At 39.7% G+C, this 15,396-nt stretch overlaps 2 protein-coding genes across 3 annotated transcripts in view; one reads left to right on the forward strand and one right to left on the reverse strand.

Moving 5' to 3' along the window:
• Ccpg1 (cell cycle progression 1) overlaps positions 1–8,299 on the forward strand; it is a 43,394-nt gene extending 35,095 nt beyond the window's left edge. The window contains exons 7-9 of the mRNA XM_013009951.1: positions 4,547–4,553; positions 4,602–6,007; positions 7,886–8,299. Of these exons, the coding sequence (XP_012865405.1) occupies positions 4,547–4,553; positions 4,602–6,007; positions 7,886–8,075 (1,603 nt within the window). The 3' untranslated portion in view covers positions 8,076–8,299. The remainder of the gene's footprint in view (positions 1–4,546; positions 4,554–4,601; positions 6,008–7,885) is intronic.
• A 336-nt stretch (positions 8,300–8,635) lies between these two features.
• Pigb (phosphatidylinositol glycan anchor biosynthesis, class B) overlaps positions 8,636–15,396 on the reverse strand; it is an 18,462-nt gene continuing 11,701 nt past the window's right edge. Inside the window, exons 7-12 of one of the 2 annotated variants that reach the window (XM_013010096.1) lie at positions 14,666–14,717; positions 12,481–12,692; positions 11,774–11,838; positions 10,813–11,026; positions 9,657–9,837; positions 8,636–8,986 (exon numbers count right to left, since the gene is read on the reverse strand). In XM_013010096.1, the coding sequence (XP_012865550.1) occupies positions 8,849–8,986; positions 9,657–9,837; positions 10,813–11,026; positions 11,774–11,838; positions 12,481–12,692; positions 14,666–14,717 (862 nt within the window). In that variant the 3' untranslated portion in view covers positions 8,636–8,848. Of the gene's footprint in view, positions 8,987–9,656; positions 9,838–10,812; positions 11,027–11,773; positions 11,839–12,480; positions 12,693–14,665; positions 14,718–15,396 lie in introns of those variants that run through there. The other variant, XM_013010097.1, reaches the window with a different exon arrangement.

Raw genomic sequence — 15,396 nt, forward strand, 5'->3', positions numbered from 1 at the left:
CTGTCCCTCAGCTCTTCAGCTCAAGGCGAGCGCTCTACCACTTGAGCTATAGCGCCACTTCCGGTTTTCTGGTGGTTTATTGGAGATAGGAGTCTCATGGTCTCTCCTGCCCAGGCTGGCTTTGAACCGTGATCCTCAGATCTCAGCCTCCTGAGTAGCTAGGATTACAGGCGTGAGCCACCAGCGCCCGGCTGTCTTTGACTTTTTTGCTCAAACCTAGAGCCCGGCTGTCTTTGACTTTTTTGCTCAAACCTAGCACTTTGCCACTTGAATTACCACTCCATTTCTGGCATTTTGATGGTTGGTTGTACGTATGAGTCTCGTGGACTTTCTTGCCTGACCTGGCTTCTAATTTCGATCCTGAGATCTCAGCCCTCTGAGTAGCATGAGGCATGAGTCATCATAGCACAGCTGATAACCCTATATTAAGCAAATTTCATTTTGTTTATTTTTTAATTTTATTTAATTTTATTTTTTGTGAACATACTGTACAGAGGGGTTACAATTACATGGGCAGGATAATGCGTACATTTTTTTTATCAAGCATTGCAGCCTCCTCCTTTGTTTACCCTTCACATCCCTTCCCAGCCTCCCCCCCATCCCCCAGCAAATTTCATTTTAAAGATGGGAAAAGAGGTTCAGAAAGTGGCACACTTGTCTACTCTTTGTAAGGTCCTAGGATCAATCCCACTATACAAGAGGAGGGAAAACTATAAGCAGTGGTGATTCAGGAGGCTCAGATCTGAGGACCATGGTTCCCATGAAGTTTTTTCTATTTTATTTATTAAGTAGTTGTACAAAGGCTTTAAAATTTCATAATCCATGTCGTATATTTAGCTTTATTTTAACTGACTTGGATAATGTTGTAACAATTACTGAATCATAGTTTTGTTATCTTTTTTTTTGGTCGATTGTGGGGCCTGAACTCTGGGCCTGGGCGCTGTCCCTAAGCTCTTCAGCTCAAGTCTAGTGCTCTACCACTTGAGCCGTAGCACCACTTCTGACCTTTTCTGCTTATGTGGTGTTGAGGAATTGAATCCAGGGCCTCATGCATGCAAGGCAAGCACTCTACCACTGAGCCACCTTCCCAGCCCCTTCTTTTAAATTTTTAAAAAATTGTTATAAAGGTGATATACAGAGGGGTTACAGTTACATGTCAGGTGATAAGTGTTTTGTTATCTTTGATGTTAATGTTGTTGTTAATGGACATTTTAAAAAGTAAAACTAGATCAGTGAAAACTACTTTGAACTGCAGAAATTTTCTATTAGCCCTGTTTAGCATAGTTTCTGTTAGTCATGAGAACTGGGTTACATTATAGTTTGCATTAGAGTTACTACAATCTGGGTTATATATAGTGACTTAAACAGTTTATTTGACATTGGAGAAATTTAGGCATATATATTGTCATATAATTGTTCCAAGTTCATTCTGTCCTCTGTTATTATAGACTTTAACCTTGAAATATTATTTGTATAAGATTAAATAAGATTCAATTGGTATTTTTTTAATAAAGAACACTACAAATAGAAATTTTTCTTTTTTGTGCTGGTCCTGAGACTTGAATCTCAGGGCTTGGGAGCTGTCCCTGAGCTTTTTTTTTTTTTTTGCTTAGGGTTACCATTGTTGTTTTACCATTTGAACCACAGCACCACTTCTGGCTTATTCTAAGTAGTTTATTAGAGGTAAGAGTCTGTTGGACTTTCTGTCTTGGATGGCTTTGGGCCAAGATCTTTAGATCTCAGCCTCCTGAGTAGCTAGGATTATGGTTATGAGCCCACCAGTGCCAAGCTAGAATTTTTTTAAAGCTGGAGGAATGCTCTTTGTACCATTTTACCTTTTTAAAAACATTTTTATTAGCATACAGTAGTTGTACAGGGTGGAGTTTATTGGTATTTATATATGTATATAGTATATCCTATCAATTCACACTCACAAAAACTCTCCTTAGTCCTCTTTTCCCTTTTTTTTTTTTGTTTTTTTGGTCAGTTGTGGGGCTTGAACTCTAGGTGTGGGTGCTATCCCTCAGCTCTTCAGCTCAAGACGAGTGCACTACTGCTTGAGCCACAGCACCACTTCCCGTTTTCTAGTGGTTTATTGGAGATAGGAGTCTCACAGAAGCCGGGTGCTGGTGGCTTACCCTATAATCCTAGCTACTCAAGAGGCTGAGATCTAAGGATTTGCGGTTCAAAGCCAGCCTGGGCAGGAAAGACCGTGAGACTTCTATCTCCAATAAACCACCAGAAAACCGGAAGTGGTGCTGTAGCTCAAGTGGTAGAGCACTCGCCTTGAGCTGAAGAGCTGAGGTACAGTGCCCAGGCCCAGAGTTCAAGCCCCACGACCAACAAAAAATAAGTCTCATGACTTTTCCTGCCAGGGCTGGCTTTGAACCATTTGAACCATGATCCTCAGATCTCAGTCTCCTGAGTAGCTAGGATTACAGGCATCAGCCCCCAGCCCCAGCCCCTTTTCCCTTCTTAAAACAAATCCAATTGGTTTCACTGTCCTATTTTTTTCTTTTTGGTTGGTTTTGAGACTTGAACCCTGAGTCTGGGTGCAGTCCCTCAGCTCTTCAGCTCAAGGCTAGTGCTCTACTACTTGGGTCACAGTGCCACTTCGGGTTTATTTCTGGTGGTTAATTGAACATAAGAGTCTCTCAGACTTTCCTTCCTGTGCTGCCGAGATTCTCAGATCTTAGCCTCCTGACTAGCTAGGATTATAGGCTTGAGCCACCGGCGCCCAGCTAACTGTCCTGTTTTCATAAATGCATGTAAAGTGCTTTGACTATATTTTTATAAAAGATAATTTCCCTTTCAAGAAATAAATTTTAGTCCTAACTAAATTCTGTAGGAATCTTTTCAAAAAGGAAGAGTGTCCTGTTGTCAGAAGATATAGGGGCTATATTCACTCTCCTAACTTATGAATGGGTCTAGAAGTTAGTGAGAACTTCATATTGTTATGGAAAACAGGAATTAGAAGTACTCTCTTCTCTCCCTTTCTTTTTCTTTTTTGGTGGGGGGGTCCGGTTGTGGGGCCTGAACTCTGGGCCTGGGTGCTGTCCCTCAGCTCTTCAGCTCAAGGCTAGCACTCTACCACTTGAGCCACAGCACCACTTCCGGGTTTTTTCTTTTTATGTGGTGATGAGGAATTGAACCCAGGGCCTCAGGCATGCAAGGCAAGTGCTCTACCACTGAGCCATCTTCCCAGCCCTCTCTTCTCTCCCTTGCTATTCTCCCTAGTCCCTCTAGTACTGGAGATGGGATGCAGGGCCTGGTCCATGCTAGCAAGTGCTCTGTCACTGAACACATCTCCAGCCCTCTTTAAAGTTCTATTACGGGTAAACTGGGAGCTCTTGGTAACTTTTCCTTCTCTTTAATTAAATTATCCTATCATGCAATTGTTTTTAATTTGACGTTGCTCTTTGCTATGCATTTTCTTGCATATAAAATTTGTATTTTTCTTTTTTTGGACATTTTCAATGGATCTCTTCATTCAGTCTTTAATACTATTAAATAATAGCTCCAGGTGCCAGTTGACTTAGGCCTGTAATCCTAGCTACTAAGGAGACTGACATCTGAGGTTCACTGTTTAAAGCCAGCCTAGGCAGGCAAGTCCATGAGACTCTTATCTCTAATTAACCACCAGAAAACTGGAAGTGGCACTGTCACCCAAGTGGTAGAGCTTTCGCCTTGAGCTAAAGAGCTAGGGACAGTACCCAGGCCAGGAGTTCAAGCCCCACAACTGACATAATAGTAGTAGTAGTAGTGTAGTAGTAGTAGTAATAATAATAATAATATAGAGCTGAGCATCCGTGGCACACTGTAATCCTAACTACTCAGGAGGTTGAGATATGGGGATCTTGTTTTAAAGCCATTCCTGGCAGGAATCTCTTTTTTCTTTTTGTCATTCATGGGGCTTGAACTCTGGGCCTGAGCGCCGTCCCTCAGCTCTTCAGCTCAAGGCGAGTGCCCTACCACTTGAGCTATAGCGCCACTTCTGGTTTCCTAGTGGTTTATTGGAAATATGAGTTTCACGGATTTTCCTGCCCGGGTGGCTTTGAACCGCGACCCTCAGATCTCAGCCTTCTGAGCAGCTAGGATTACAGGTGTGAGCCATCAGCCCCAGCTTCCATGAATCTCTTACTTCCAACTAACTACCAAATAGCCACAATTGAAGCTCTGGCTCAAGTAATAGAGCTCTAGCTTGAGCAAAAATGCTCAGGAAAGCTGGGTGCTGGCCTATAATCCTAGCTACTCAGGATGCTGAGCTCTGAGGATCTCAGTTCAAAGCCAGCCTGGGCAGGAAAGTTTATGATACTCTTATCTCCAGTTATCCATTAGAAAATCAGAAGTGGAGATGTGGCTCAAGGTGGCAAAAAAAAAAAAAAAAAAGCTCAGGTACAGTGCGTAGGCCCTGAGTTCAAGTCCAATGATTGACAAAAAATAGCTTAAGGGTCAGTTCCTTGAACTCAGTTCCTGAGTTCAAGCCCCAGGATTCACACAAAAAATAGGAACAGAGAAATATATTAATTGGTGATACGTATTGAAGATTCAAATTCAGCTTTTTAACATTTTTTTGTTTTCTCCTTCAAAAAATAATTTAGTCATTGAAAGAAAATCTTGCCAGTTGTTGGACCATTACTCAAGCCGGAAAGATTTCCTTTGAAACTCAGAAAAATAACCTTGCTACAGAAAATCAGTATCTAAGATTAACTCTGGAGAAGGACGAAAAAGCCATATCTCTATTACAGGAAGAGTTAAGGAATCTAAGGGAACAGATAAGAATATTGGAAGATAAAGGGACCAATCTTGAATTACATTCAGAAAATCAGAAACTTAAGCAGTATTTGGAACAGGAAAAACAGAAAACACACACCTTCCTTAGTCAGAGGGACACTCTGTCAGCAGAAGCAAGGATGCTAAGGACCGAGCTGGAGAGAGAACGGCTGGCAGCATTGGCTTTGAGGCTGGAACTCCAGCAGTTAAACACGCAGCCCCAGGACAACTCCGAATCTGCCAGTGCACTGGATGAAAAAAAGGAAATTGTGCTTTTACAGCAGAGGCTCACTGAGATGGAGCAGAAGTTAATCTTTGAGCAGCAACGCTCTGATCTGTGGGAACGACTGTATGTGGAGGCAAAAGATCAAAATGGGAAAGAAGAAACAGATGTTAAAAAGAAAGGGAGCAGAGGAAGCCACAGGGCTAAGAGCAAATCAAAGGAAACACTCCTAGGAACAGTTAAGGAGACATTTGATGCCATGAAAAATTCTACCAAGGAGTTTGTAAGGCATCATAAAGAAAAAATTAAGCAGGCTAAGGAAGCTGTAAAGGAAAATCTGAAAAAGTTCTCAGATTCAGTTAAATCAACTTTCCGACATTTTAAAGATACTACGAAGAATATCTTTGATGAAAAGGGCAATAAAAGATTCGGCACGCCAAAGGAAACAGCAGCTGAGAAACCAAGAACAATTTTTAGTGACTATTTGTACCCACCATTTAGGTCATCTAGACCAAACCAGGACTGCAGAGGGCCCACTGTGCAACAGGACAGAAGGAAAGAGAAGAAGCCAGTACACTTTGAAGAATACGGAAGAAATGCAGATCCACCGAAGGACAGTTCTGAGCACAACTGTAGGGAAAAGCATCCCTCTTTCAGAAAAACGTGTTCTAATATATTTGAATGCGCTCGACTGGAATCCAAGATAAGTCCCTTTAATATAGTGAATCCTGTAAGGATAGAAGAATTTAGACAAATAATGGAAAGGTACTTGTTAAAAGAACTGAGAGCTTTTCATCACTGGAAAGAACTTGATCAGTTCATCAGTAAGTTTTTCCTCAATGGTCTGTTTCGACATGATCAGAAGCTCTTCCTGGACTTTGTTAATGATGTTAAAGATTATCTTAGCAACATGAAGGAGTATCAAGTAGATAATGATGACGTGTTTAAGAAGTTGGATGAACACATACACAGATACTTTGCTCACCCTTTACCCCCTCCACATGGACCCAGGTCGGTTTACATAAACCCATGTTATTATAATAGTTTCTAACAGTTGTAGAGCAAAGAAAGCATTTTTAACATTTGAGGAGTGAGTGTCTTGTAATGTTGCTATTTCTAAGAGAAATGTTTTAAGGGTATAATTTGCAGATGAAAGTTTAATATAGCATCACTTTGATTTGAGCGAATGATTTAAAAAAGAAGGCTATATAATTCTTCATCTAGCCAGTTTTGATTTTTCAGTTTCAGTTTTATATGAAACTATCATTACCTTAGGGAAATTACTTTATTTAATCTTTTATTTGGTTAGTTTAAGAGGCTAGAAAGTGAACAACAGAAATTTTACTCTAAAGTCAGAAGAGCTCACAGTTCTAATGGCCCACCCATTTTCATTTTTCCACTCCATGTACCAATTTATTATACCTAACACTTTAATGGGATTATTATTATTGCTAAGGAAGGGTAGTGGCTTGATGAAGCAAACTCAGCAATCTAGACATTCAGTGTATTCATAACATTTTATCTATTGACCCTGTTTTATTCTGTAACATGAAACTCCCCTAATGTTCAAATGTTAATTTCACTTTTTATCTTTAAGAGCCCTATATTACTAAACTTTTATGAATAAATGTAATGTGTCTATAAAATAATGAGACTGATTTCTGTTGTCTAGTGCAATAATCAGCAAATGTTGAGAGGTTGCTTTGAGGAAATGTAACTATGTTAAGTGAAACTATGGATGTATGTGGTGGCCTTAGGCTATGTGAAGATACTTGAAAGGTTTGGTGAGTGGACTGGTCTTTCAGTACTTTTGATTTAAAAGGAGGAGGCATTCCACTCAAGTAAGTCAACTGCAAAGATTTGGAGATAGGAAGACAAAACTAACTTCAAGGAAGAAAAGATGAGGGATCAGATTAGAAGTGTTTGTTTTGTAAGACAAATACGAATAGAACTTTGTAGTAAGCAAAGTTATATTGCCTTTCAGATTATTAGCAACAGTTTGGAGGATTGATTGGGAAGATGTTAGACTAGAATCTGATCGTCACTATAACATAGACATGAGCTAATGAACATTGAACAAACAGAAGTAGAAAGACAGACTAGGTAAACTTGTTTCTAGAAGTGTCTTCTAGATTTCTGGAATGTGTGTTGGACAGTGGTATCATTCAGATTAGAATACTAGAAGTTGAAGGTCAAAGGAACTAGAAATGAGAATTTTTGGGAGGTACTCACTGACATTCATCTGGAGAGGCTTCACTGGCAATTACTTACATGGCTAGACCTGCCAAGTCAGATTTGCCAACCCTGGGGAATAGGGCTGCTAGAACTGTAGAAGATGCTGAGATGGACAAGACAGCAGAAAGACATCTGGAAAACATTCAAGTTGTGGGTCACATGTTTTCGGGACAAGACCTTTTTGGTAAAATGTTTCTTGGCTTGGGAATTGGGAGGCCATGGCTGGCTTGTAGACTGTGACTTCTGATGGAAACCTGATCCTGGAGGGTGAGGAAACTTGTGCTGTGAGGGAGGCAGAGCTAGAGACTTAGTTTTGCTTTGCCTTTAAGAGGTGTGTAGAGTTGTATGCACCCTGAGGGGTGTGAGCTATGTGGGGTGGAACTGGCTTTTATGGAAAGGAGGAAGAATAATAGAAACATCTCATTATTTTATTGTCACATTTCTGTTCCTTGGTCATTTGTGCAGTATTTCCCCTTCTTGCTAATAGTTATGTTTTTCTATTTTTGGTATGGTTATGTTAGAATTATAAATCGTATTAACATCTTTCTGCAGAGTGCTCAGATGAGTAGATTAGTGGAGAAAAACATGAAAACTGTTTTAAATTAAATACATAGAACTCTAACATAGATGAAAAAATGTGTTTACTACTTTCAGTCGACCTGATAAAAAGCAACGTATGGTAAATATTGAAAACTCCAGGCATCGAAAACAGGAGCAGAAGCACCTGCAGCCACAGCCTTATAAAAGGGAAGGTAAATGGCATAAGTATGGGCGCACTCACGGAAGACACATGGCAAACCTTGAAATAGAATTGGGGCACTTACCTTTTGACCCTAAATACTGATTCCCTGGTTAATATTACATTAGGAAACTTAAGAGACATACGGATGCTTTCTACAGTTGTTTGGTGTTGAAACTTAACATGAAATTATCAACGTGTTTTTTCCTTCCATTTTCAAAAGATCAGTTTGATGGCTTCATATTATTACTCAGAAGCATCAGGCAAAAGCTTACTAACCTGCATTTTCCTGTAATTTAGCTTTGTTGAAATTTGGGGGGAGGGTACTGGAAAAAAGTAGTTTTATTATGGAAGCCAGGCATGCAACAGATTTTGTGCATGAAGTAAGACTTCCTCTCAGTCTTCTGAGCTTAACAAGTCCAATTCATACATGACGACGTGTAATTAACACTATGTTTGATTTGCAGTAGAGCTTGAAAAAAGTATGTTTTGCTGGGACTTCATCTCTAACATTTTATACTCTTACATTTCTTGTCTTTTTGTGGGTTCAAGAGCCCGTTGACTTGTGAAGAGTATGCTGTCCTCTTACGAGCTTGCTGGTTTGTTCTCTTGTGAAATTTCTTGCACATCTGAATATTGTGGAAGAAACAATAAAACCTACACCATGAGGAAAACTAAAGGTCTTTATTTAAATTCTGGCATTGTATTTTTTTTAACTTTGTGGTATTTTATACAATTCCTCAGTAATGATATTTGGGCTGCTCATAATAGTTTATTGCAAGGAATGAGTCCAACTTTGGCATTGACTGAAGTGTTGTCGGAATGTCTCCATCCAGTGATGTCAGACACCATCTCTAGAAATTCTGAACAGTTAAGTTTCAGCTTTCTTTGAGTTTCCCATTTGCCTTTTGTTCATAGACATATATGTGAGTTCCAGTTCGACCTTCTGGCAAGTGAGTGTGGAAGAAAATAGCAGTCCTCTCATAATTTCTTGCAGCTAGGAAAACACTTATTTCCTAGAAGTAATAAATGTTACTGTAAGTAAAGGATACATTTTGCTGAGTAATGTTTCAGAAAATTTTAGGATGGCCTATTCTAGGACTGGGGATGTGGCTCAAGTGGTTAGGAGTATCTGTCTAGCAATCACAAAATCCCAGTACCACCAATAAAAAGCAAAGCACCAAAATCCCCAGCCAGTTCTTGAGTGCTACTTTGAAACTTTTCTCTCTATTCAGGATTTCCTTAATAAAAAATTAGCTTTTGGGCTTGCACTAGTGGCTCACACTTGTAGTTCTAGCTGTAGCTGTTCAGGAAGCTGAGAGCTGAAGATGGTAGTTGGAAGCCAGCCTGGGCAGGGAAAATCCATGAGACTCTATCTACCACCAGAAAGCCAGAAGTGAAGCTGTGGCACAAATGGTAGGGCATTAGCCTTGAACATAAAAGGTCAGGGACATGGCTTAGGTCCCGAGTTCAAGCTCTAGGACTGGAAAAACAAATAACTTTTGGATGGTAATCAGTGTACCTTGACAAGTACAAAACTGGAGCTAATTTTGAGTAGAGAAAAGACTAATTGATTACAGGCATTAAAAGGGGCCACAAAACAGGCTATATTTTTCATTGACTTCAGTCTTTGCTAATCCTAAAGTGAAATACAGTAAGTGAATTTTCTTCTTCCATATTACTCACCTCCTCCAAAGCACTAAAGATGATCATGTGAGTAGGTAGCGATGCATTTTCAGGAAATTCCTTATGTAACCACTTCAAGGGGTTTTGGTAAAACACATCTGCTTCATCAAGATACTGACTTTTTCCACTCAAGTCTGGAGGACACTGGAGAAATCGCATTGGAAGTGGACAGTGAACATGGCTAGGAGAAGAATCAGTTACCGTAATAGTTAGAAGTAAAAAAGTAGTGGATTCCTCATGTTACTTTTTAAGATATATACTTAGAAAAATGGGAGATGTGAAAGCATAAACTGCATTGCAGTTAAGGGGAAGAGGCAGCAAGCCTTTAGTGTGTCTTACCAGAGATGGAGACTTCAGTTCTCCCATGCAACAACAAACCTACACACCCAAACCGAGTATGGAGCGCTATTTCCAGAGCTTCAGGACTACATACTCTAACATTAATGCATTGTTTCAGAAGTCTAAGTGTGCTATAAGACCAGGTAAGTTAACTTGTTTTAGAGCAGTTCTCTAAAGGGTTACTTGGCAAGAGACAAAAACTACAAGTGGAAAGGATTCTTGTTCTTTTCCCTTCCTCCCCTAGAAAGGAATTCATCATAGCTTGAATGACTAGATCATCCTCCTGCCTCAAGGTCCTGAGTGCTAGACTATAGGCACCAGATCCATAATGAGTTTTAAATTACCATTGATCAACTGATTAAGATCTGGGATTTTTAGAGAGAGGGAGTGGGAATTAAATCTAGGACCTCTATCACTGGACTATATCCCTCAGCTAAGTTTGAATTTGTTTTCTTTTTTTGGGGGGAGGGAGAAGGGGGAGTGGTCCAGTCGTGGGGCCTGAACTCTGGGCCTGGGTGCTGTCCCTCAGCTCTTCAGCTCAGGCTAGCACAGTACTACTTGAGCCACAGCGCCACTTTGGGCTTTTTTTTTTCTGCTTATATGGTGCTGAGGAATCGAACCCAGGGCCTCATGCATACAAGGCAAGCGCAGTACCACCGAGCCACCTTCCTAGCCCCCACTCTACCACTTTGTAAAATGAGGAATTGAACCCAGGGTTTCATGCATACTAGGCAAGCACTCTACCACTAAGCCACATTCCCAGCCCTCCAACATGGCAGCACCACCTATGAGGGGCCTGTAAAACAACTTTTATTACCTGTAATAAGGAGTAGAGTGGCATGGCATCAGTATAAGTATTGAGGCCGAAGATTTATTGGGACTGCGGTGACAGACTTTTTGAATATGACTCATGACATCAAGAGTGCCTCGTTGATGAACTAAACCAGTATAGAATGCAAGAAGCGTATTTGATAAAAACAGGAAACTGAGGGCTGCTTTCTTCCATGATTTCAGGTGGGCTAATGAGTATCCTATATGGAGACAGGCACATAGAACTGTTAACACTGGCAGTCTTATTTTTTATTTCTAAATATATTTGTAAGGGAACAGCATAAGCTGTGCTACTGTCATTGATGATTAAGAAACAAGCAGTCAATTCCTTTGGCCTGTACCTGTCCTTTTAATTGTGATCATTTTTATCTAGTAAAAGAGAGCTGGAAAGAAAATCATATTGCTAGACTCACAATAGAAGCCTAAGGGAGTGGTGGTGAATGCGTATTTCAAAAATGTAATTGAGATGCTAGATTCTGCTATCTTGTGCATGCACGATAGACATATTTTTCTAAGTTTTGGACATTAAGTCCAGTGACTACATGGCAACAACTCATGATTTCCTCCTCACCAAGACAGTGAAGAGGATGGGAAAGTGAGCCTCCACAGTGCTAATCACATCGAATTTACTGACTGGTAACTAACCAGAAAAACCAATGCTAAGGAAACCTTACTACCTTCTCTACTATCTCCCACTATCTGTGTACTTTTAGTGTTTCCATGATGGAAAGGGTAGTTTGGTTTTAGAATGGGACACTAAAACTCAAGATTGTGAGGCCTCTCAACCAAAATAGTCTTAAAAGACTCATATATTAAATGAAAAAGAAGTACTACAATTAATAACTAATTAAAAAGCAATTTTCACACAGCTTGGCTGAAAACAAATTAGTTCAAAAGTACTGTTTTAACTTTCTATAGATTGTTTATATTAAATAAAAGATACTTACCACAGAACACCATACAAAATGGTAAAACTGAGTAGATGAACCTGAATTCTTTGTGACCTAACATGCTATAATAAAAGATAAAAGAAAACATGGTTTCAAATGTCACATGACTGATAATTTAAATGAAGTGCAACATGATCTGTTTTTTTAAGTATTGAACACTGAATTTTTTCAAGCATCAGTCATTTTTGTTAGGAAATTTCATTCATAAAGAGATGTTTATTAACCAAGTAGTAATCAAATTTGGAATGTATATACATATTAGAATACTGTATCATTGCTCCTTTGATGCTTTTTCTCTTTTTTTCCTTTTGGTGGCAGAATAGGGCCTCAAACTAAGGGCCTGGATGCTGTCCCTGAACTGCTTTTTTGCTCAATGCTAGTGCTCTACCATCCTGCCTAGACTAACTGAACCACATCCTCAGATCTAGGATTACAGACATGATCCACTGATGCCCAGCTAATGCTTAAGGTTTTGGTAGTTTCTTGTCTACTTAAGGTGAATGAAATTTGTTCACCTTTTAAGAAATGGAGTATAGCCCTAGTCAAGCAAGTGCTGTATGTGAATTACTTTTACCTGACCATGTGCACAGTTACTACTTCTTTGGTCTTCTAAAATAATCCCCACTAAATCAAATCCTCACAATCAATACTTCTGTTAATTTAACTTCTTAGTAAAAAAACTACTTGAACACATAGACTCTTACCTATAAACTAACAGTGTCCATAGCACAGTCACCATGAGTATGTGGTACCTCTTTGGGGCTAGAAAGCAGCCATGGATAAAGAAGGGTAAGTGCGTACCCAGGACAGCTGGAAATCCTTGACTGAAGTACCAGTGCCACGGATGAGAGCCATAAAATGTTCCCAAATTCTGCAGCACGTTAAATTTCAAGAAATTAAACTGCACCAGAGTCCACTGGCAGAGTTGAAGGGAAAAGAAACAGATGTGTTAGTATTAAGTGTTAATCTTTGGTATGAGGAAATATGATAAACAGATTACATTAATAGTTTTGATTAACTATTAAGTCATTTTTTGTGGTACTGGGGACTCAATTGCAATCATCCTTAATGACATTTTCTTTTCTAATATTGATGCGTTCTTTGTTAACTTGTAAAACACTGGGTTTCAGATTTATAAGGAGTCTCTAACATTATTAAATGTTTATACATATTTTGGCAAAGTTTTATATCCAGTAAGAGATAAGCTGTGAAAACTTAGTAGAGGATATGTGTGGTATCTATACTAATAATTTTACTCTTAGTGTGCAATGTTTCATAATGTTACTTGGTTAAAACTGTAAACATTAAAACTTGTATATAGAGCTGGGAAGATGGCTCAGTGGTAGAGTGTTTGCCTTGCATGCCTGAGGTCCTGGGTTCGATTCCTCAGCACCACATAAGCAGAAAAAGTTGGAAGTGGTGGTGCTGCTCAAGTGGTAGAGTGCTAGCCTTGAGCTGAAGAGCTGAGGGAAAGCACCCAGGCTCAGAGTTCAGGCCCCATGACCAACAAAAACCAAAAAACAACAAAAAACATGTATAGCACAAAGCAGACAATGACAGCAAAGTAATAATTGGTAACATTTAAGTATTCACTCATGCTAGGAACTGCTGTAATATAAGCATTTTACATGATTTTTCCCATTTAACCTTCCAACATCAAGAACCAGAATTACTTCCAGAGTAAGAAGTCATGGGAAGTGGCGCTGTGGCTCAGGAGGTAGAGTGCTCATCTTGAGCTGAAGAGCGTAGGGACAGCGCCCAGGCCCAGAGTTCAAGCCCTACGACCAACAAAATAAAACCCAAACAGAATAAGAAGGCATGGAAAGAAAGACCTGAAACTTGTCTAAGATCACAGCTAGGTATGAGAGCACCAAGTTTCAAATTGACAGATGATTTAATTCAGTCAAGAATGACTTCAAGCTAAGCAGCTGGGACTCATGCCTTTAATCCTAGCTACGCAGAAGGCTGAGATCTGAGAACCAAGGTTCAGAGCCAGCTCAGACAGATAAATTGTAGAGACTTACCTCCAATTAGCAAAAATCTGGAAGTGGACGCGTAGCTCACATGGTAGAATATTAGCCTTGCGTGAAAAAGCCAAGCAAGAGTGCAGGCTTCAGGCTCCAGTACTGACGTGCACACAAGCACACACACAGAAGTGACTTCTGCCAAGGATGTACAAACAACCAAAAGCCATTTCCTAGGTTTTTTGTTTTAGGTTTTGTGGGTTGTGGTGCTCGAACTCTGGGGTTGGGCACTATCCCTCTGCTCTTCAGCTCAAGGCTAGTGCTCTACCGTCTGAACCACAGTGCCACTTCTGGTTTTCTAGTGGTTTATTGGAGATAAGAGTCTCATGGACTTTCCTGCCTGGGCTGGCTTTAAACCATGGTCCTCAGATCACAGCCTCCTGAGTAGATAGGATTACAGGCATGAGCCACTGGTGCCCAGCTTTCCTAGTTATTTTGAAAACCAAATAATTGAGGAATAGAATACTTACTTTGGTTGATGTACAGATGACTAAGGGTCAACCAAAGTCAATTTTAGCTTTTATTATTCTCAATGGAAACATTAAGTACTCTTCTGAACATCAACTAGGAATTCATCTTAGAAATCACGGAAAACCAAGAGCATACACTAAAAGTTATTTATATTGTTTAATTTTTATAGTCTAGACTGGCCTCAAACTAAGTACTCCTGCCTCAGCCTTCCAAATACTAGATACTGTTTGAACTATGGCTTGAAAATCTTTTTTAAAAAAATGTGTCTCTCAGCATTTCTGTTCTGAAATATTAATAGATTAAGATATTAATGGATTAAGCATCTAGCTTGAAGTTCCAGTGCAAAAAATGGTTGAGTAAAGATATTATTAAAGACTTTATAATTTTTACTTACTTGGCCAAAAAAAATACGATCAATGATCAGAGATGAACTAAAAGCTACAAATCTGAAAAAAAAAAAGCAATTGTGATTCACATTCTGAACCTCAAAGTGGTAAAGTACTAGCCTTGAATGAAAGAGCTCAGGAACAGTGCCCAGGCCCTGAGTTCAAGCCTCATGACTGACAAAAACTAAACCTTTCAAACTTCAACAGCTGAATATGGATTTGTACTTTTTGAAATATCTTTCACAGATGAGAAGATAAATTTAGCAAACTTTAAAACAATTCATTATCCATTATTATTAAATTTTCCCAAAACTTATCAACCTAAAATTACAGTATTTTATAGTTCCTATAAAATCCCAAGGTGCCTCCGGCTCAAGATTTTTAGTCAAACTCTTGGCTTTAGGCTTGATGGAGGACAGAGAGAGATTGGTTTTCAAACACTCTTGTGGTTGGCAGGACTCAGTCCTTGACATGCAGCCTTGTCCTGAGACTGCCTCATGGCTGCCTGGCAGTATGGTGGAAGCCACAGTCTAATACCTAGTCTAGGGAGTGATGTCCCCCAATCCTGCCATTTTCTTTTTTTTTTTTGGGTCTGGTCATGGGTCCTGAACTCTGGGCCTGGGCACTGTCCCTCAGCTCTTCAGCTCAAAGCTAGCACTCTACCACTTGAGCCACAGCGCCACTTCTGGCTTTTTTCTTTTTGCTTATGTGGTGCTGAGGAATCGAACCCAGGGCCTCA

Source organism: Dipodomys ordii, unplaced genomic scaffold, assembly GCF_000151885.1.
Source record: "Dipodomys ordii isolate 6190 unplaced genomic scaffold, Dord_2.0 Scaffold11, whole genome shotgun sequence".
NCBI lineage: Eukaryota > Metazoa > Chordata > Mammalia > Rodentia > Heteromyidae > Dipodomys > Dipodomys ordii.